This window comes from Pelobates fuscus, chromosome 8, assembly GCF_036172605.1.
Source record: "Pelobates fuscus isolate aPelFus1 chromosome 8, aPelFus1.pri, whole genome shotgun sequence".
NCBI lineage: Eukaryota > Metazoa > Chordata > Amphibia > Anura > Pelobatidae > Pelobates > Pelobates fuscus.
In genome coordinates this window covers 45,824,265-45,847,567 of record NC_086324.1, presented here as the reverse complement: position 1 = coordinate 45,847,567, position 23,303 = coordinate 45,824,265, and the positions used below count along the sequence as shown (strand labels likewise).

Here is a 23,303-nt window from a genome sequence, read left to right as displayed (position 1 = left end):
TGGAAAGAATACAGTTTGAACACAAACAATAAAATAGAATTTTGCGTTTATGACTCTGTACGGCATATCCTGGCATTGTAATCTCCACAATTTTTTTGCTAAACGTTCGTGAATGATACAACTCAGCCTGAAGAAGTCGAGACACCTGTACTGGAACAGAAATGAGTTAACATGCTATTAATGTCGGGATGGAGCGGAGCAGAATTTATTTTTAATGCACGCTGCAGTTATTTGAGGAATCTAAGTTTTTTCATTACAATTGTTTTAAAACAAATAGTTGCTCCAGGGTTTTAGAATTGCTACAGAAAAAACAATCAGATTGGAAACATCAAAGACACAGAACACTGCACCAGTCACAGCATGGGCCGAAATAAATAATTATTTACCTATTCTCATTGTCTTCTCCGTCATCTAACTGGCTATGCAATTGAAGAGAATTATTTTGTGGCAAGAGAGTCCTGAGGCTCAACAAACACTGTTCATTGCTGTATGCATGTCTGGTAAAAAAAAAAAAAAAAGTGCATTGTGGGAAAATCATATTTGCTCTGCATCATGACATGCATGTTTATTTGCCATGTTATATGTTAAAACTGGTAATAAAATGATGCCATCTATTTATTAATACTCAGTTAAACTGATAATTCTATTTTAATTTCTTTTTAAAAAAAAAATTGTCTTGAGAGTTGGGGGTCATTCCCTTTACATAATTTTTAACCGTAGATTGTATATCACAACTTGTAAGATTTGCTAAGAGGAAAGAAAGGTCACATTATAGGTCTTAGACCAAGACCGAAACTATGTTTCTGATAGTCTTTTTACTATTCAAAACAAATCTGGTGTAATTTGACTATGCTATCTGTATGATTACTGCTATGAAATGTCACCTTGTGGGGATTTTGTGATAAACATAATGCAAGAATTAAAGTGACTACATATAACTAACAATTTGTTTTTTTTTCTGAAATCCCATAAGCAAGTTGCAAAATAAGCCTCTAAAGAATTGTAAATTTAGATATTTAGCAATTCATGAGAAAGTCCTGGCACACATGACAAAAAATATTATTCATTACTGATGTAACAAAAATATGGCAATAATATACCACAATCGAGAAAAAGACATGACAATTAAATGTAACATTGCTTCATATATATTCACAATACTTTACATTTTTTTTATTATTATTAAATCATCTTTATTAAGATCTGATGCACATGGAGTACAGAAACAAAGATTGACATTAATATAAATACATATATTTTAGCAGCAATCAGAATACATCAGAATAATTTTCCAATTTAATCACCAGTAGTGATGTCGCGAACATAAAAATTTCCGTTCGCGGATGGCGAACGCGAACTTCCGCAAATGTTCGGAAACGGGCGAACCGCCATAGACTTCAATAGGCAGGCGAATTTTAAAACCCACAGGGACTCTTTCTGGCCACAATAGTGATGGAAAAGTTGTTTCAAGGGACTAACACCTGGACTGTGGCATGCCGGAGGGGGATCCACGGCAAAACTCCCATGGAAAATTACATAGTTGATGCAGAGTCTGGGTCTAGGCATAAATCACCTAAACATTCCTAAATTGTTTGGAATAATGTGCTTTAAAACATCAGGTATGATGTTGTATCGATCAGGTAGTGTAAGGGTTACGCCCGCTTCACAGTGACAGACCAAACTCCCCGTTTAACGCACCGCAAACAACCGCAAACAGTCCATTTGCACAACCGCAAACTCCCCATTTGCACAAGGTTGGATACCAAGCTAGCCATGTCCCGTTCCTTGTCCTAACTGATGTCATTGAAGGTCTCTTCCTCCACCCAGCCACGTACAACACCAAGGGTCCTCGAAAGGTGACAACAAGCTGGACAGACTCTTTAGTCTAAGCTGGACAGACTATTTAATCAATTTTGGAAGCAATTAACAAGCAGGAAGCCCCAACAAGCTCCACCACAGCCCCAACAAGCTCCACCACAGCTAAGCGAAGCAGTCCCCATTAAAATCCACCAACGCAAAAGGCGTCGAAGACGGGACCGGAGGCACAAACAGAAATGCAGAGCCTGCCCCACGTCAAGCACTCGCCTCCACCTTAAGCCACCACAATCCCGCACCGGACGTGAAGCACCACCGGGACATATATAAAAAAAAAGAAAAAGAATGCAGCTTCCGAATGAATCTAAAATGGATGCTGTCCAGGAGGTGGGAGGGTCTGGGAGGGAGGGTCTGCTGCTGATTGGCTGGAATGTGTCTGCTGACTGTGAGGTACAGGGTCAAAGTTTACTCAATGATGACGAATAGGTGGCGGACCGAACATCGCATATGTTCGCCATCCAAGGCGAACGCGAACAAGCTATGTTCGCCAGGAACTATTCGCCTGCGAACCGTTCGGGACATCACTAATCACCAGTCATTCCAACTTCATTCATTCTTCATACATCATTCATTCTGGCGTGGGGTAGGGAGGTGATGGACCAAGATGTGTCCTTAAAGTCATTTAAACATATAATTCCCAATAAAGGATCTTATTTAAAATTTCTAAATCATATTAGTAAAGAAGCTGTTAACCATTTTCCCCATATTCTTTTATATAGATCCGGTTGGTTATTCATCAAGTAAAAACCATTCTCCATAGAGCAAGGTGATTTATTTGAGATGTTATTTCGTACCAGTTTTTATACCCTTGCTTTTTCCAATTTCTGGCAATGTATATTTTTGCTGCCAGCATAATATAAATCATTAAATTAGATAAGGGTTTATCCATTTGGGGAAGGTCTAAGTGAAGAGGAAAGGTTTTTTTGTTTTCTTTCATAATGTCTAACCCCAAGCACTCCCACCAAATATGGAGATGGGATCCCTTTGCTTTGCTACATCTCCAGCATTGGTCAGAGTGATCAATATACATCTTATTTAATTTAGTTGGAACCATGTACCACCTGTATAATACTTTGTAGTACGTCTCATTTAGATTTACACAGTGTTTGACCTGTGACCTGTTTGATAGCCTGTTTCCAAGTGTGTAACGCAAACATTTTCTTAAAATCTAGCTCCAATTTCAATATTGGAGACTCTTTCACAAAGGTTACATAGTTACATAGTTACATAGCTGAAAAGAGACTTGCGTCCATCAAGTTCAGCCTTCCTCACATATGTTTTTTGCTGTTGATCCAAAAGAAGGCAAAAAAAAACAGTTTGAAGCACTTCCAATTTTGCAACAAGCTAGGAAAAAAATTCCTTCTTGACCCCAGAATGGCAGTCAGATGTATCCTTGGATCAAGCAGTTATTACCCTACATTGAAAGATTATATCCTTGAATATTCTGTTTTTGCAAGTATGCATCTAGTAGCTGTTTGAACATCTGTATGGACTCTGATAAAACCACTTCTTCAGGCAGATAATTCCACATCCTGATTGTTCTTACAGTAAAAAAACCTTTCCTTTGCCTTAGACGAAATCTTCTTTCTTCTAGTCTAAACGCATGACCTCGTGTCCTATGTAAAGTCCGGTTTGTGAATAGATTTCCACACAATGGTTTGTATTGGCCTCGAATATATTTGTATAATGTTATCATATGCCCTCTCAGGCAACGTTTTTCTAAACTAAATAGGTTTCAATTTGTTAACCTTTCTTCATAGCTGATATGTTCCATTCCTTTTATTAATTTTGTAGCCCGCCTCTGCACTTTTTCTAGTGCCATAATATCCTTCTTTAGAACAGGTGCCCCTAATTGCACAGCATATTCAATGTGTGGTCTTACCAGTGATTTATAAAGAGGCAAAATGATATTCTCGTCCCGAGAATGAATGCCCTTTTTCATGCATGACAATACCCTACTGGCCTTGGCCACTGCTGATTGACATTGCACATTGTTGCATAGTTTGTTGTCTATAACAATTCCCAAGTCCTTTTCGTGTGTTGTTATCCCTAATTCGCTTCCATTAAGGGTATACGTTGCTTGTGTATTCTTTATGCCGAAGTGCATAACTTTGCATTTTTCAACATTAAATTTCATCTGCCATTTGAGTGCCCAGTCCTCCAGTCTATCTAAATCCCTCTGCAGCAAAGTAATATCTTGCTCACATTGTATTATTTTACAAAGTTTTGTGTCATCTGCAAACACTGAAACATGACTTTCAATGTTGTCTTCAAGATCATTTATAAACATGTTAAATAGAAGGGGTCCCAGAACAGACCCCTCAGGGACACCACTTGCCACCTCTGTCCAGCTTGAAAATTTACCATTAACGACAACTCTTTGTACTCTGTTTTTAAGCTATTGTTCTACCCAAGAACAAGCATTTTCATTTAGACCGATTTCCTTGAGTTTGAACACTAATATTCTATGTGGAACTGTATCAAATGCCTTGGCAAAGTCCAAATAGATCACATCCACTGCAACACCCTGATCTATACTTCTACTTACTTCTTCGTAGAATGCAATCAAGTTAGTTTTACATAACCTGTGCTTCATAAAACCGTGCTGATTTTTGCTGATAACCATGTTCTTCTCAAGGAATTCTTGAATATAATCCCTTAATAGCCTTTCAAATATTTTACCAGCCACAGAAGTTAAGCTCACAGGTCTATAATTTCCAGGCAAGGATTTTGAACCCTTTTTGAATATAGGAACCACATCTGCCTTCCTCCAATCCTCCGGAACACTTCCTGAAAGAAAAGAATCTTGAAAGATTAAAAACAGAGGTTCACTTATTTCTACACTTAGTTCCTTAAGTACACGTGGATGGATACCGTCAGGCCCTGGAGCTTTGTTTATATTAACTTTCTTTAGTTGCTGCAGCACCTTGTCTTGAGTTAACCAAGTACAATTATTCTGCAAGTTTTTAGTAGCAATCATTTGCACATTTATTGCCATGGGTTCTTCCTTAATATATACAGAGGAGAAATAGTTAATTAAAATTCCTGCCTTTTCCTGGTCTTCATTGACTAACACCCCCGTTTCAGTTTTTAGTGTACCTACACTTTCATTTTTGTTTGTTTTTTAGAATGTATGTACTTAAAAAATGCTTTGTGGTTGGTTTTGCTCTCTTTAGCTATCATTTTTTCATTTTGAAGTTTAGCAAGTCTAATTGCCTTTTTGCACGCATTATTTGCTTCCTTATATCTTTTATAAGATGCATCTGATTTGTCCGATTTAAATGCTTTAAATGCCCTTATCTTACTTTTCTAGTAAGCCACATTGGTTTTAATTTGTTTCTTTTATATTTATTTCCCAATGGTACATACTGAGAAATGTACCTTTCTAATATTTGTTGGAAGATGATCCATTTATCCTCAGTGTTCTTTTCACTAAAGAGTTTATGCCAGTCAATATATTGTAAAGCTTCCCTTAACTTATTGAAATTGGCCTTTTTAAAATTATATGTTTTAGTATACCCCATGTGCATTTGTTTTTTTAAGTTTATTTCAAAGGACACTATATTGTGATCACTATTTCCCAAGTGCTTACCTACTTGAATGTTGGTCAAAAGATCAACGTTGTTTGTTAAAACCAGGTCCAGACAAGCGTCCATTCTAGTTGGTGCTTGTACTAGTTGTGACATGAAGGTGTCATTTAACACGTTTAAAAACCTAATTCCCTTTGCTGAGCTACTACTCCCTCTGTCCCAATTTATGTCCGGGTAATTAAAATCTCCAATAATTAAAGTGTTACCCAGATTTGCAGCTTTCTCAATTTGCTCAAACAGCTGTTGTTCCTCGTCAATATTAACATTAGGTGGTTTATAACATATCCCAACCAATAGTTGGTTTCCCTTCTTTTCCCCCAAGCAGATATTTACCCATAAAGCCTCCACATTTTCCTCATCGCATTCCATTTGCTTAAGATTTGGCTTTAAATCATGGTTGACATACAGACATACCCCACCACCCTTCTTGTTTTTCCTATCCTTCCTAAATAACATGTACCCATTTAAGTTAACTGCCCAGTCATGTGTCTCATCCCACCATGTTTCAGTTATGCCTATTATTTCATATTGTTTAGTGTATGCTAATGCCTCTAGTTCCCCCATTTTGTTATTTAGGCTCCTTGCATTAGTAAGCATACATTTAATATCATGCATCACTTGTATATTTTGTGAATTATCAACATTACATAGCTTCTCTGTTCTGAGCGTGCCCCTCCCCCCGTCTCCACCCTCCTTATACTGTGCTAAAGCCAATCTCCTTTCTGTCCTATCTCCATTTTGTAAATTGCTATGACCCTCCCCCCCCTACTACTAGTTTAAAATCTCCTCCAACCTTCTAGCCATCCTATCCCCCAGCACTGCAGACCCTCTCCCGTTTAGGTGCAATCCATCACTACTATAAAGGTTGTACCCAATCGCAAAATCGGCCCAGTGCTCTAAAAACCCCAAACCCTCCTTCCTGCACCAAGACTTCAGCCACGCATTGACCTCTCTAATCTCCCGCTGCCTTTCCACTGTAGCGCGTGGCACAGGTAATATCTCAGAGAATACCACCTTGGAGGTCCTTTTCTTAAGTTTGCTACCTAATTCCCTGAAATCATTCTTTAGGATCTTCCTCTTACTTTGTCATTGGTACCAACAAGGACCATGACCGCTGGGTCATCCTCAGCCCCTCCCAATAATCCATCCACTCTATCAGCAACATGCCGGACCCGAGCACCCGGGAGACAGCAAACTGTCCAGTTGAGCCGATCAGAGCGGCAGATTGCCCTATCTGCTCTCCTAATGATAGAGTCCCCTACCACCACAACCTGTCTTGCCTTCCTTACATTTTGATTCCCACCCGTACTAGGGGGGCTGTTAGCTCAGCTGTTAGAAGTAACAGCTTCCTCTAATACAGCTACTCCTGAGCTGATGCTCCCAACATCTTCACTCAAACGGGCAAATCTTCTAGGTTGCACCAAATCAGGACTAGCTAGCCCTTTCCTCTTCCCTCCCCCCCCTGCTTCCTCGCCCCACTGTTACCCAGCTACATGCCTGTTCCCCATCTGTCATATCTCCTCCCTCTCCAGTATCATTGATACTGAGGAATTTAAGTGAGCGAGATATGAATCTCTAGGAAATCAATGATATCTCTAGAATTTGTTTAGTAGATAAATCGTTTTTTACTCTCAAGTTTGTAAACACATCACCTGGGGCAAGATGATAAATAGACTGTAATAAATTGAGCTGTTGTCCTTTCTCACCTCTATTGCTACTTGTTTTTCTCTCCTTAAGTTTAAAGGGCAATTCAGATGTGGACCCCTTGCTCACAGTGTGTAGAGGGATATTTGCAATACCTCACTGATGATACCTTTACAAGGTTGAAACGATCGTCTGGGGTTGCTGCATCTCTCGTGCAGAGGGAACTTGCTGGCATTTCGGATCTGGACTGCCCCGAACGGGTGGGACCAGTCTGATATGCTTCAGATATGTTCTCTCTGTAATGGCACTAGATTATTTTTTTCCTTATGGTTTTAACTGTACTCAAAATCGCCTTAACAATGGGATTTTTTGTAATTTTGTCTAATGGGCATTTCTCATCTATCCAGAAACAATCACACAGAAAATCAGCTTTAGACTCTTGAGTTTCAATCTCCTTCCATAAGTTGGTATTGTTATTATTTTTATCCCAAGCTAAGTAGTGGGATAGCATGCAGGCTTTGTGTAACGCATGTACGTCCAGAAATCCCAGGCCTTCATTCCCCCCCCGATTTCTTAAGAATTTTTGGGGAAATTCTAGGTTTCTTGCTGGCCCAAATAAACTTAGATAAAACTACTTGAAAACAACTCAGGATTTTATAACTAACTCTAAGTGGGATTGTTCTGAGTAGATACATTAACTTTGGGATCATATAAACTTTTGTTGATTCTATACTACCCATCCAAGATAATTCAACCCTGCTCCATTTCTTAAAATATAATCTAAAATCCTCTAAAAACTTTAGGTAGTTTATGCTGATCAGGTCTTCAAATGATTGAGTGATCTTCACCCCCAAATAGTCTATGAATCTGTGGCCCCAATTAAACTCATAGCAGACCCTAAGCCGATTCCTCTCTATATTATTAAGCCCAAATATCAATATCTGTGTCTTAGTTATGTTAATTTTAAAGTTGGAAAATTCACCATATTCTGTCATCAATTTCAACACTGTTGGTATGGACTCAAGGAGTTTGACAGAGACAGAAGAGAGTCAGAGAGTCATCGGCAAATAGGATGATCTTATGCTCCGTTTGGCCGACCCAGATGCCCTGTACTTCTTCTTTTTATCTAATTAGAGCAGCTAAGGGTTCCATAGCCAGCATATAGAGCATGGGCGCCAGTGGGCAACCCTGACGTGTTCTATTCTTGATTTGAAAATATTCTTATTCCATGGCCGGACCAATTACCTTTGCTGATGGATTAGTATATAAGGTCATGCTGTCTCTGAAACTACCTATGATACCTATGATACCAAATTATTTTAGAACCATATTCATAAACTGCCAATCCAACCTATCAAACGCTTTTTCTAAGTCTATAGCCAAAAAGGCGGCTTTAGAGTTTTTTTTATTGATTCTGTGGGTTAGATTCATGACTCTGCAAATGTTATCTGTAGCTCCTCTTTCTCTGACGAACCCAGCATGGTCGCCATGGATTAGAGAAGGAATTATTTCATTAAGATGGTTAGAAATGACATTTGAATAGATCTTGACATCCAAATTTATCAGGGAGATGGGCCTGTAGTTTGAGGTTTTGATGGGGTCTTTGGTATGGGGAGAATGGATGCCTGGAGATATTCCTCTGGAATATGTTCCTGTTTAGGAAGGAAAGAAAATACCATCAGTAATATTGGAGTCACTATTTCTTTAAATTTTTGATAAAAAAAATAGATGTGAAACTGTCTGGCCCCAGAGCTTTATTTGGTTTGAGAGTTTCAATTACTGTATTTATCGGCGTATAACACGCACCGGCGTATAACACGCACCTCATTTTTAGAAAGAAATTCCAGGAAATTTCCCCCCCTCCCATAGTATTCCCCCCCCCTCATCCCATAGTATTCCCCCCTCATCCCATAGTGTTCCCCCCTCATCCCATAGTGTCCCCCCCTTTCCATAGTATTCCCCCCCTCCCATAGTATTCTCCCCCCTCCCCTCCCATAGTATTCTCCCCCCTCCCCTCCCATAGTATTCTCCCCCTCCCCTGCCATAGTATTCTCCCCCCCTCCCCTCCCATAGTATTCTCCCCCCCTCCCCTCCCATAGTATTCTCCCCCCTCCTCTCCCATAGTATTCTCCCTCTCCCCTCCCATAGTATTCTCCCCCTCCCCTCCCATAGTATTCTCCCCCTCCCCTCCCATAGTATTCTCCCCCCCTCCCCTCCCATAGTATTCTCCCCCTCCCCTCCCATAGTATTCTCCCCCTCCCCTCCCATAGTATTCTCCCCCCTCCCCTCCCATAGTATTCTCCCCCCTCCCCTCCCATAGTATTCCCCCCCTCCCCTCCCATAGTATTCCCCCTCCCCTCCCATAGTATTCTCCCCCCTCCCCTCCCATAGTATTCTCCCCCCCTCCCCTCCCATAGTATTCTCCCCCCTCCCATAGTATTTCCCCCCTCCCCTCCCATAGTATTCTCCCCCTCCCCTCCCATAGTATTTTCCCCCTCCCCTCCCATAGTATTCTCCCCCTCCCCTCCCATAGTATTCTCCCCCCCTCCCATAGTGTACTTCCCCCCCCTCCCCTCCCCTCCCATAGTGTACTTCCCCCCCTCCCCTCCCATAGTGTACTTCCCCCCCCTCCCCTCCCACAGTGTACTTCCCCCCCTCCCCTCCCACAGTGTACTTCCCCCCCCTCCCCTCCCATAGTGTACTTCCCCCCCCCCCATAGTGTACTTCCCCCCCCCCTCCCCTCCCCTCCCATAGTGTACTTCCCCTCCCATAATTACTTACCTGTCCTGAAGCGTGGGCCGGCTTCACAGCTTGCACCGCGGTACAGGAACTTTAATTTCATGTTCCGGTTTCCGGCGGGACTGAAAGGAAGTGTGCACACTATCCACGCTTCAGGACAGTATCCACGCTTCAGGACAGGTAAGTAATTGTGGGATATCGGCGTATAACACGCACCCACGATTTCCCCCCTATTTTCAGGGGAAAAAAGTGTGTGTTATACGCCGATAAATACGGTACCTCAATAATCTCCCTCATATATACTGGACTGTTCAGAATATCTAACTCCTCCTTTGTTATCTATGGAAGTTTGATTTTAGCCAAAAAATATTTAATTTGTTGAGTAGATTTTCTATTTGAACCCAAATTACACAGCTTAAAATAATAATCTCGGAAAGCTTTAGAGATGTCTTGTGGTGACAGGTATGTATGACTGTCACGAACAATTTTCTTTTTTATTATTTCTGACTTGCATTTATGTTTTAATTTATTGGTCAAAGATGTACCAATTCTGTTATTGCTATAACACCATTTCGGTTTAGCAAGAAGTATATTGATTTTTTTCCTATGTCAGCTTGTTAATTTGTTGTCTAATTGACCTAAATTCTGACAATAGATTGTCGCCTAAATTATTTTTATGTTGCCTTTCGATGTCTGACAATCTTATATACAGTTGTTGCAAGTTCTAGCTTGAGTTTCTTTTAATTGAGGAGCCCAGTTTAATAAACAGTCCTCTCATTATACACTTGAAAGATGCTCAGAGGGTCACTTCCGATACCTCCCCATTATCATTTATTTGTATGGCCCTCTGAGCTTCCTCAAACAGTAAATCAAAATTTTCTTCTGGCTACAATTGTTCATCATTTAGTCTCCATTTGGATCTTATTTTATATTTTGTATTTTTCATACACATTATTAGATGAGCATGGTCAGACCAAGTGATTGGGCCTGTACTAATGCTTTCTATCAGAGGTAGTGAGTTGTTCCTAGTTCCGAACAAATCTATACGCAAATATGATTGGTGAGTGTGAGAATAAAAAGTATAATTTTTTATCTGTAGACATAAACACTCGCCAACAGTCATAGAGTGCATTTTGCCATAATACATTTTGAAACTTTGTGGAATCTGGGCTTATGAGCTTAGGGGCGTTCTTCGCCTGCCTCCTATTCATACTGGGGTTAGGAACACAGTTAAAATCGCCACCTAATATCAGAGTACCCATTGCAATAGTATCGATTTTGGAGATTAGATTGCTTATAATTTTGAGAGGGGAAGTGTTATAGCACAAAAATTATTTAAAGTGTATAGAATGTAATTTATTTTAACTATGAGAATTGGATATTGCCCATTAGGATCCTTCTTCTGAAAAATCACTTCAAATTTCAGTTTGCTAGAGAATATTTTTTTAAATAATTTGATAAACAATGGTATCTTTTAAAGGGAAATTGACCTAATTTGGATGAGGGAATTAGTGAAGAACATAAGTCCATTAGAAATTTTTCTGTTTTTTCTTTTTTGTAATCCTCCGGTATTCCTCTAATTCTTATGTCTTTTCTTTTGGCTCTATTTTCCTAGTCTATATTTTTAGTTTCCAAATTTTTTAATTTGTTTTCTAAAATTTCGTGTTTAATTGACAACAATTTGTAATTATCTTGCAAATATTTTATGGTTCCTGCTTGGTGCGATATGGAATGGAGAATTTGAGAGGTTTCTTCTCTAAATGTATCCATGAGCCTTGTCATATTTTGTTTAATTATTTTAGTGTAGGTCGTCCATTAATTTCCGTCACACATTCTTTTGTTAATGGGTGGTAATGTTCAGGTTGTTCGTGTGAGTTTTCAACGTTAGTAAGAAGTGGTTGGTTCAGTTCTGGGCTACCCAGAGAGCTTCTAGGTTCCGGGTGTCTTCCTGAGCTCTTAGGCGAGTAATAGGTGTTTATGGCTTTATTTAGCAATCTTTCTTTATTAGGTGCCGTATTGAAAGAGGGTTAATTTTTAGTTAAATGTAACAAACAAGGTTATGTCCTTTTTAAGAGGGAACTCCTTTCCTTTAATGGTTTAACGTAATGGTTTGTTTAATATTATGAAGGAATTTCACCTAATTAGGTGCTTAAGAAAAGGGGGTCCCCTTAAATGTGATTTAGAGCTTTCGCTTTCTTTCACCTTTCCCCCTCTTATCTGCTCCTTTCCTTTCTTCCCTCCTTTTCTTCCACCTCTTCTCTCCCTCCTTTATCCCTCCTTCATCGCACTTAGTTCCGTTTTATCAGGTAACACCTATACACTCCTAAATCATATAACAATGAAACCTTAGAGGAATTCTCCCAAAGGCCTCTACGAGTCCTGTTCTTGGTATTCAAATGTCAAGTCATTAGCAGCGTACCAGGAAGAACTCACAGTCAAATCCTGCTTGCACCTACCAACATCTTCGGCGTGTGTCAATACATTCATAGCGCAAAGCTCGCGACTCCTGGTGCAGGTCCGTCACACACCTCTTAGCCTCTGCGCCGTCCTCAATCAGGAGTGGGTCGGAACTCTCAGAGCACTTGATCCGCAACTGCTGTGCCATGCTACCTATCAAGTTAGGTGAGACTCTTGGCTCCTCCGTCAGTAATCATCTGAATGGCGTGGATCGTGCTTCGGTGTGGACTGTGCATCGTGCTTCGGCATGCTTCGAAACAGCTTCACTCCTCTCCCGGCTCCTACGCACCGACATCGTGTGTCATGCGTATATGCTCCTACATCATTGATAATTCTATTTTTGAATATTATGACATTGTTTTTAATTTTGTAGTGAATTACCACTTTTTACTTATTAGTTCTGCAGTTTTCTCCTGATACTCCCCTTACGGATAGATGAATCATATCAAGACTTTCAGTATAGAACCTTCAGACATGCCTTGTTTGTTCAAACCATATTTCTGATGTCACTCATTGGCTTTACATGGGGTCGTCAGATCCTGGGCTCCGTAAAGTCAGACCTGTATGTTGTCCTGATTTGTAGGCCAATGTATCAAATAATAGAGGACATAGAAGAAGGAAGGAAGGGGAGCACTGTATGGCATCTACAGGTAACAGTGAATTGGGGTCAACTCATTGTCCTCACAAGGCACCATTAGCTCCCGCACCAAAGATTTAAGATATAGTACTGCACAGTTCCCCCAAATGACAAGACTCTTGGCTATTAGTGAGCACCATTTTTAAATGCTAATGGAGGAATTATTGAAAACAGTGTCTCCAGCAAACCAATGGTTAACCCCCAGGTGGCTTAATTCCCACAATAAAGAGAAGTTCATTAACATTGGTAAGGAGAAATGCAATGCAACCTCAAGGTGCCAAAACCAATAAACAAGAAACACAAAGAATCAGAGGCACTATGGAAGGTACATATTTGTAGGACAGACCCCTTCCGCAAATACATGCTAATTAATTAAATTAAATGCTGCACTGTCACTGTCTGGGGAACTTGAAAGACCCCCGATGGTGACATCTCTGCCAGGTGGCCAAGAAAGGTCAATTCTACTACCTGAACCTGTCCTTTGCAGATGACAACAGCTTTTTGCAATGGGTCCTCTTCAGCTCCTGGAACTTCAGTGCTGGGAGCTGATGTCACTCCTGTACTCTTGTGCAAGCTAATTCCCAGCAGTCGTTGGTAGTTCCACCCAGTGTCTAGAAGTGTCAGGTGTAGGAAATATACTGAATATTCCCTACTTTGTCTGAGTATCTCTCTTGACTGAGTTGGTGGGGGTTCTCAGTGTACCTTTCATGTAATTGCATAAATCTTTTAATCATGTAGTGCTTTATTTGAACATTTTGTATCTTTTTTATATTTTTTATAGATGTTATTTATAAATTTCTTTAATTATAGCTCACGCATATCATTTTTGTTAACTTATTTAAGTGGGAAAATGTTAGTAAGAGTTTTCAGCTTGATTTTGACAAAGGCTTTTATGCTAAAACCTGTCAGCAATATTTGATACCTGATGTGTGAATCGTTCTTTGATTCTTTAATAAAAGTGATTCTATATATGAATATCGCCATCTAGTGTTTGCTACGTGCTATCTCAGCATCATACACACCATGCTATTCCAATACACTGTTGTGATTTTTTTTTTTTTTGGTATGTACATATCTTCCAAAACTTTTAATGTGGGACACCTGACAAACTGTCTTGTGTTTTGTTTTTATTTTCTGCTTGTCACTTTAGAGGACACAAAAAAAAGTTCCAAAAAGTGCAGTGAGAGTATGCCATAAAAAAGGGGCTTGCACGGTTAGAATTCTCCCGCAGTACTCTGCGCATGTGCCAGTCTAATTTGCATGACTGCCTGCTAATACAAAACACACCTGTGACCAGGCTGGCATACCACAGAGGAAGCATAAATAGACAGGACTATACATATAGAGTCTGAATGAGGCAAAACCATCATACGGGGCTTCAAAATCTGGACATTGTTGATCGAATACAACGATGTCTAGATTGTGTAAATTAGGCCTGAATTTGGTAGTCAGACCAAAAACCCCTGAGTGGCTGAAATCTAGACCAAATTAATTCAATTTGGGCCTGTAGATCTTATCTCCAGGCCTGGATTTTTTAAGAAATGTGACCTGTTTGCCAACTGGCAATGCTAGCAATATTAAATCTGCGACTTGTCAATGCGGTCAGAATTTGGTTATTTTCACCAGATTGTTTGGTAAATAACTCTGATAAACCATTCATACATTCTATTGTACCAACTCAGAAGATTTATGATCTTAACTTCTTTTATTGCGTAGAAGTGAGTTTAATATGTTAGTCTAAACCCTGTATTACAGCTCATGTGCTTGCCTTGGTCAGAATTGCTTTAGACTCAGTCTAGGACGCAACACCAGTAACCCAATAATTATAAATAGCATGATACTACAAAAATATTTATCTTGGTGGATCAGGTTCTCCAATTTTTCACTTGTATGTACATTTAAAAAAAAAAATTCAACTAAGGTCAGGTAGAGAGTGCACGGGATCTTAAAATGTGCAGATTATTAAAGTCTTCGTGTTTAGAATTCTTGTTTATTACCTAGAATCATCACTGAAATGCACATATCTAATGCTGACAGTCAGACAAGGTAAGAGGTTGAGGTTCTCAGGACACCAGAAAGGACACATTCTTACTGTAAGTCCGTGCTCAAGTCTCATTAACTTTATCATTGTGCAAGGGACTGAAAACAAATTTCTTGATCCATGGGCATGACAACAGTATTGGATTAAACCCACTGACTGCCAGTGGCTGCATGATATATTTTTTTATGATGGCTGGCACAATCACCATTACTTTTTTCTGCTGTTTAAAGTAGTAACTATTTGTTAGCAATTTTTTTTACCTTTAGTTCAGTTCCTTATTACTTTGTCCCAGTAAACACTATTCTGGCATTTACTTGGGGGACAATCCAGCACACTTTACCTCCATCATCACTTTCGCATTGAGGTGAATTCACAGTTTCATAATGTCTTAGCCGCATGCACATGACGTCTAAGAGAGAAATGTGGTACGCACACATGTTTGTTTTTCCCTTTCTCAAGCAGTGCTATACACAGACATGAGTTGATACCGCCCAGCATTGCTCCTCCTGAAATTAGTATGGGTGGGCGAAGTCTTGAGGGGCCATCGCTAGTGATGCAAACGTCATCACTAGCAACGCCAACAATGGGTGGGACCACCCAGAAAATGAGCGGCCAAGTCCAAAAGGGGGTGGGTTAGCCCCCAAAAAGGTGTGTGCCACTACCTGACAGGCAGCCTAATCGGCCTCCTGATCGGCCTCCAGCCTCCAGGAGCAGTTTTCTGTTGTCCCAAGATGTAGGACAACAGGGAACTAAAGTGGGACGGCGGGATGGCGGGACAGCCCCCCAAAATTGGGACTGTCCCACCAAAAGTGGGACAGTTGGGAGGCATGGAGTTGTTTATACAACATGGCAAAGAGTGCAAATGAAAATAAAAGAAAAAAATATATAAATATATTTTTTTACATTAGCAAGACCAATACATAACGTTCAGTTAGCTAAAATTTAGTTTTGCTGTAATTGAAGAAGTGACACTGACAGCTCCTCCGGGTGATGATCTTTTCTATGTCACAGAAAAATGAAATGTTTTATGTCTCCCACCCTGATCTTTCCTTACGTGCAGATTATATTTTCAGCAAAACATTCTTCATTGTATCTGTATCCTATTCCAAGCATCCTGCACTCAGGGAATTTAATAAGAAAAGGTGTTTGTAATCTTGTATTTTGTGTAAGAATAACATACTCTATTATAATAAAATCCCAGTCTGTTTCAGAATCATGTATGCCAAGGAGACACAGTGAATACATTTTGTCACAAAGCAGATTTATTGCATAAAATACATGCAAATAGGAAATTTTATTGCCGTACAGCTACATGGATATTCTTTACATGAGTACAGTAAAATGATTTGTGTCACACTGATGTATTCTCAGGTGATTTAGCCTGACAAAACCCGCTGTTTTATGAAATCGGATACATCCTTTTGTCCACATTGGGCAAAGTGGGATGAATCTGTTTCACCACTGGGTGCCATTCTTGCTCTACAGTAGAGGCAATATCTGAAAATACAGTGAGAATCGAAGTATAATGTCTGTGTTTTATTTTATGTAGCAAGGTCTCCAGGATCACAGACACATTGGAAGTTGTGCTTTAAAAGCAATTTTGGGTCGGAGTTCTGAAAGTGATGCACTCACCATGGTAACCAGTGGAATCCTGCGCACTGCTGCACTTTTAGAACTGTCTCAGAATTGTTTGTTATTAACAGCTTTCATTTCGAGCATCAGAATAATACTCATTAGTGTTCATTAATTATTATTGTTTAATTTGGTTAAAGGTAATTGTTTGGAGAGTAATACTTGTAAAGATTTATGAGATTCACGCAAGATTGTTGCATGGCAATGCAGGAAATGGGATTCTAATATAAAAACTACTAAGGTCCAAACGTGCCTCCAAAGCAAAATTATTGCATATTTTTAACCTACATTTTCTAATCCAAAATGCCATTTGGATATTTAATAAAGTTCATACGAATGGATGGTTGTCTGACTGTCACCGGAGGTGTGCTTTTTCAGCCAGTTGTAAACATTGACATTTCTCGAAAACTGCAATTTTTACATTGTTTAAAAAAGGGATAATATATGTGTACCCAAGCAACCTCATTAAAATGCAGTGATTTTGTTGCATAGAGTGTCATTTTTATTGCATCCAACATACTGGTAACTGAATTATTCTCACTCTGTGCATTTAATCTGTATTTTGTTGCAGAGCATATACTATTAAGCCTTGTAGTGTATACTGAGTGTTGAAAACTGTAACTATGTATCTATTGTAACTATGTCCTCTATCATTTAAGGCAGCCAACATCCCTTTGGTGACAGAGCTTTTCATTGATGCTATGCATTTTGACGATTTCTCCCTTGATGTCGATGCCATGATTACAGCGGCCTTGCGGATGTTTATGGAATTGGGCATGGTTCAGAAATTTAAAATTGACTACGAGGTAAAGTTCTGCTATGCTCTAATACTGTATGGTGTGACTCAACGGACACCCACAATGGGATCTGCTATATATATATATATATATATCTCCATGCATTTTTTGCCTTCATATCAGATTTTTATGGAAGTGTTCATGCATGTTACAACCACACGAACACAACAAGAGCATCTACACAATATAAAATAGACATAAGACAAGTGTGTGTAAAAACACGTAAGACGTAATAAAAATAAAAACAAAATTAAGCAACAGAATTAACAATTGTTCAGGGTGTACGAATCTACATCTGTTCATTTTCATAATTCATATCCTCCTTTCTGTGTTTTAGACTTTGTGCAGATGGCTTTTGACAGTAAGAAAGAATTATCGGATGGTCCTGTACCATAATTGGCGGCATGCGTTTAATGTTTGCCAGCTGATGTTTGCCATGTTAACTGTAAGTACCGGATATTTACTCCCTGCTTGAGATTGTCTGTGCTATACGAATGTGTCTGTATTTCTGTTGTTACAGTAGTATTTTGTTTGCAATATAATGTACAATAAAGAAAGTAAAAAACTAATGCACACTTTCAAAAAATAGAAGTAAAAAATGTCTTTGTGTTGCAATATCAAGGTTACGATACAAGTAACTCTCTTGCCTTGTTCTCCCCGGATATAATCCTCAATAGCTTCAGCGATTTGCGAAATTCTATGCAATATGATCCTAATAACCCTGTCCAAACCTTGTGTTATCACATGGGAAAGATATGCAAAGACTTTTACAATGAATGCATACATGACGAGATTTACCAACTCAGCTATTTTCCCAGTTTCACTGTTTTAGCCGAAAATTTGAAATTCAATTGTCAATTTTCAAACGTTTTCAATTTAGTAAATCCATAGAGTTCAAACTGTCCTTTGCAAAAGATAGTCAGGGCAGCTGAAAATTTATGGTATTTATTGTATAAAAATATATCAAAGTGATACATTTTGAGCAATTTGTTGCAATGCAATTGTAAATTCCCCACAATGCTCTGCTCTGTGAATAAATCCCAAAGTGAACTTATATCACTCTAAATATAGAAAAAAAAATCATTCATAAAATTAAAATACATACGATATGCTGCAATGCAATACTTTCTATGAGGCTTTATTATGTTATTCCACACATTTTATAGTTTTAATAAATATAACCTACTAAATTTTTCATTTTGAACACAACACACAAAAAAACGAAAAAACAGTTAAAATTCTTTAAGATCTTGTGTAGAGGAAAAAAGAAAATGTCTTGCAGGTGGGGAGCACGATAATGAATCACTGTCTACACCACTAATGCCGGGTGATAACTCTATCAAGGATGTATCAAGTCACAATGTTGTCTTGGCACATCACTTGCAGTTACAGAAGTTGCATAAATCAGCTAATCTTTCTAAGATGAAATAAGCACTATCCACCAACACTGGATGTTGTTGCTATTAGTTACCTCCAGTAAGGAGATCTACCTGGCTTTTACAAGGTCTTTAAAATGCTGTTGTGGTGTTATGTCCCTGTGATCTCTTTTTTTCTGACTAGCATATTTATTTCTTGTATGTATTTTTTATTTAATGGATTTTATCGTTATCAAGCTATATTTTTTTTTTCGTCAAGTGACCTGCTTATGAACATATAATTATATAATATAAGGGATACTTTTTCACAGTGTTCAAAACATTTTTCAGCTATAGCTGAAACAGTCATATTGATAAATTCACATCTGACATTATCATTTTGAATATCTAATAAAGTCACTTTCTTAAGCATTGATACCTTTGTAAGGACATTTATATTGGTTGTCCAATGGGTGTTATATAATGTAATATACTTGGTTTGCCTAGTTATGAACAGGGATAGGACACATCCACTAAATTATCATTCTGTTACATCAGAATGTAATAGTTCATTGGTGCGGGGGATACATTACCACCGCCAGTGTGTTAGTGTGTAGCGGATGCAGAGTGTGTGTTAGTGTAGTGAATGCAGAGTGTGTTAATGTGTAGCGAATGCAGAGTGTTTGTCAGTATAGTGGATGCAGTGAGTGTGTTAGTGTGTAGTGTATGCAGAGTGTATGTTGTATTAATGTATGCAGTGTGTGTATTGTATTAGTGTATGCAGTGTGTGTGTGTGTGTGTGTGTTGTATTGGTGTATGCAGTGTGTGTGTTAGTGTATGCAGTGTGTGTTGTATTAGTGTATGCAGAGTGTGTGTTGTGTTAGTGTACGCAGTGTGTGGTGTTAGTGTATGCAGTGTGTGTGTTGTGTTAGTGTATGCAGTGTGTGTGTTGTGTTAGTGTATGCAGTGTTTGTGTTGTGTTACTGTATGCAGAGTGTGTGTTGTGTTAGTGTATGCAGTGTGTGTGGTGTTAGTGTATGCAGTGTGTGTGTTGTGTTAGTGTATGCAGTGTGTGTGTTGTGTTAGTGTATGCAGAGTGTGTGTGGTGTCAGTGTATGCAGAGTGTGTGTTGTGTTAGTGTATGCAGTGTGTGTGTTATGTTAGTGTATGCAGTGTGTGTTGTGTTAGTGTATGCAGAGTGTGTGTTGTGTTAGTGTTTGCAGAGTGTGTGTTGTGTCAGTATATGCAGTGTGTGTGTGGTGTTAGTGTATGCAGAGTGGGTGTTGTGTTAGTGTATGCAGAGTGGCTGTGGTGTTAGTGTATGCGGTGTGTGTTGTGTTAGTGTATGCAGTGTGTGTGTGGGTTGTGTTAGTGTATGCAGTGTGTGTGTGTTGAGTTAGTGTATGCAGTGTGTGTGTTGAGTTAGTGTATGCAGTGTGTGTGTGTTGTGTTAGTGTATGCAGTGTGTGTTGTTTTAGTGTATGCAGTGTGTGTGTGTTGTGTTAGTGTATGCAGTGTGTGTTGTGTTAGTGTATGCAGTGTGTGTGTGTTGAGTTAGTGTATGCAGTGTGTGTGTGTTGTGTTAGTGTATGCAGAGTGGGTGTGGTGTTAGTGTATGCAGTGTGTGTGGTGTTAGTGTATGCAATGTGTGTTGTGTTAGTGTATGCAGTGTGTGTGAGTTGAGTTAGTGTATGCAGTGTGTGTGTTGAATTAGTGTATGCAGTGTATGTGTGTTGTGTTAGTGTATGCAGTGTGTGTTGTGTTAGTGTATGCAGTGTGTGTTGTGTTAGTGTATGCAGTGTGTGTGTGTGTTGAGTTAGTGTATTCAGTGTGTGTGTTGTGTTAGTGTATGCAGTGTGTGTGTGTGTTGAGTTAGTGTATGCAGTGTGTGTGTGTTGAGTTAGTGTATGCTGTGTGTGTTGTGTGTAAATGTGCAATCTGGGGGGGGAGGAAGGGGCATTTTCCCATTAATTTTATATTAAATTATATGTAAATGTTTCTCCCCCCTCCCTGCCTACCTGTGTCCATGGAGGGGGGGGGTTTCCATCCCTGGTGGTCCGTGGGGGGGCCCCCCGGCTCCCTGTTACCGCAGAGGGGGCCCAGGCAGCACACAGCTTCTTCTCTCTTCTAATAACTCTCACGAGACCCGGTTACCATGGCAACGCTCCGCGGGTCTCGCGAGAGTTATTAGAAGAGAGAAGAGAAGAGGAGAAGCAGTCTGCTGGGCCCCATCTGCAGTAACAGGGAGCCGGGGCCTGCGGCTGCACACATAGATAGCGATACAGCACACAATGAAAGACTATGTGTGCAGAGAGGGAAAGTGGGGCCTGGGACTGCCAGAGCAGTCCGGACCCCCAGGGCCGCTGGGCCCGTGACCACCATCATGGTTGTCACCCCCTGATGGCGGCCCTGGTTGTGGGTAACTGTCCTTCAAAAAGGATATCTGACTTTGAACAGACAAATGTAGGATACGTTTACTTTTTTATTTATGTTTGTCAGTTTGTTACATGATACAGGGATTTGAGACAGCTGGTCGACAAACAAAAACTGGAATACCAAAATTTAAGCAGTTGAAAAAAAAATTGTCTAGAGAAAGGTGGAGGTCAGAAATCAGATACTCTAATGTAAGTGACCTCTATGTCAGGATACAGCAGGAAAATACCACAATACTCCAATAATAACTGCATTGAATCCAGACAAGTAGGTTGATGTCTTGTATTTGTGAACATAAGTGATGCAGGATTTGCAACGATCAGTCAAACAGTGGGAGTTTAAAGGATCACTATAGGGTCAGGAACACAAACATATATTCCTGACCCTATAGGGTTGAAACCACCATCTAGCCACCCTGGTCCCCTCATGCCTTCCTAAATATAGTAAAATCTTTCATGTATTCAAGTCTGGAGCTGGTTGCTTTGTCCCGGTTTCCTTTAGACCTGCCCACTGCCTACTGACATCATCAGAAGTGGTAGCCTGATCCAATCACAATGCTTCCCCATAGGATTGGCTTAGACTGACAAAGGCCCAGATCAGGGGCAAAGCCAGCACAATTCAAGTACAGCCCTGGCCAATAAGCATCTCCTCATAGAGATGAATTGAATCAATGAATCTCTGAGGAAAGTTCAGTGTCTTCATGCAGAGGGAGGAGATACTGAATGTTTGGATGCTTTTTAGGCAGCCATGACCCAGGAAGGATCTCTAACAGACATCTTAGGAGTGGCCAGTGCAGTTACCACTAGGCTGTAATGTAAACACTGAATTTTCTCTGAATCAAGCAATGTTTACAGCAAAAAGCATGAAGGTAACAATTCTACTCACCAGAACAAATTCAATAAGCTGTAGTTGTTCTGGTGACTATAGTGTTCCTTTAAAAAGTATTTTATGGATCCTCACTTTAGTTTTACAAGCAGCAGTAATGTCGCCAAAGTTCATGCAGGTTCTAATATACTCAGGTGAATATTGGACAAAATATGCAAGAATTGGTCACCTTGATAGCAATACAAAGTCAATCATTTTGGACCTGCTGTGTGTAGGCAGAAATCAGAGCCACGTGGTTATCCAATAGAATAGCCACACAAGTTCAAGTTTAGAGGCAAAAGCAAACAATACATTTACAAATGAAATGAGCCAGAGGTTAGGGCTACATGAATCAGGATTGACAAAATAACAAAGCCTATTTGTAGGATATAATGAGCTCAGAAAACTAAATTCTGGACTCAGGAGTACACTGGAGGCTTGCAAAACATTCAAGCGCTAATGTACAGAGCTGCTTAGATTTGCTGATTAGCAAAGATAACGATTGGCTTAAACTGCAGATTGGTGGCATGCTGCATTTAAGCACTTTCACAGTCATAACAGATCCATCGAGTTCCAACACAGGTAATAGGTAACCCAAGGTCATGGTTGCCCACAATGAAAGACTGCAGTAAGTAGGTGAATTAAAGCCAGACAAGTAGGTAGATAACATGCAGGTCTTCATGTGCACTAATTATAATTTATTCATTAACAATTAACTTTATACTTCTATAGAGAGAGAGAGAGTAAGGGAAGGGAGGAAACATTTAAATGCCCCTATGATGTGTAAGATATGGATCTAAAGGATCTAAAAACGAGAATTTGTATGGCTTTTCCTGAACTCTGAAGTTATGCTACAGGTCTCTCCATGTGATGTGTTTCCATTTCATTATATGCTTTAGGCTATATTTCCCCAAACCAAGTATTCAACACTATATTCCCTTATTATTAAATTAGCAATATATATATATATATATATTGTCCCATACCTTATCACAGTAATATATAACTCCTTTTCATTGTCTTATTTCCTTGTACATTTAACATTGTGTATTTTCACATTACCCTAAGTGTTTTCATATAGCCCGATAAACTTTGCTCCAGTAGTAACTCACAAAACTAGAGACAAACAGGGAGACCCCCACACAAAAAGACAAGACACATTCAGCAAGAGAAATACTCGAAGGGAGAGACATATGCAGTGAGACAGATACACACATAGTGAGATACACATGCAACATG

General features: G+C 39.6%; 1 protein-coding gene across 1 annotated transcript in view; it reads left to right on the top strand.

The window, feature by feature from the left end:
• PDE11A (phosphodiesterase 11A) overlaps positions 1 to 23,303 on the top strand; it is a 443,044-nt gene that overhangs the window by 322,274 nt on the left and 97,467 nt on the right. The window contains exons 11-12 of the mRNA XM_063429778.1: positions 17,275 to 17,421; positions 17,750 to 17,857. Of these exons, the coding sequence (XP_063285848.1) occupies positions 17,275 to 17,421; positions 17,750 to 17,857 (255 nt within the window). The remainder of the gene's footprint in view (positions 1 to 17,274; positions 17,422 to 17,749; positions 17,858 to 23,303) is intronic.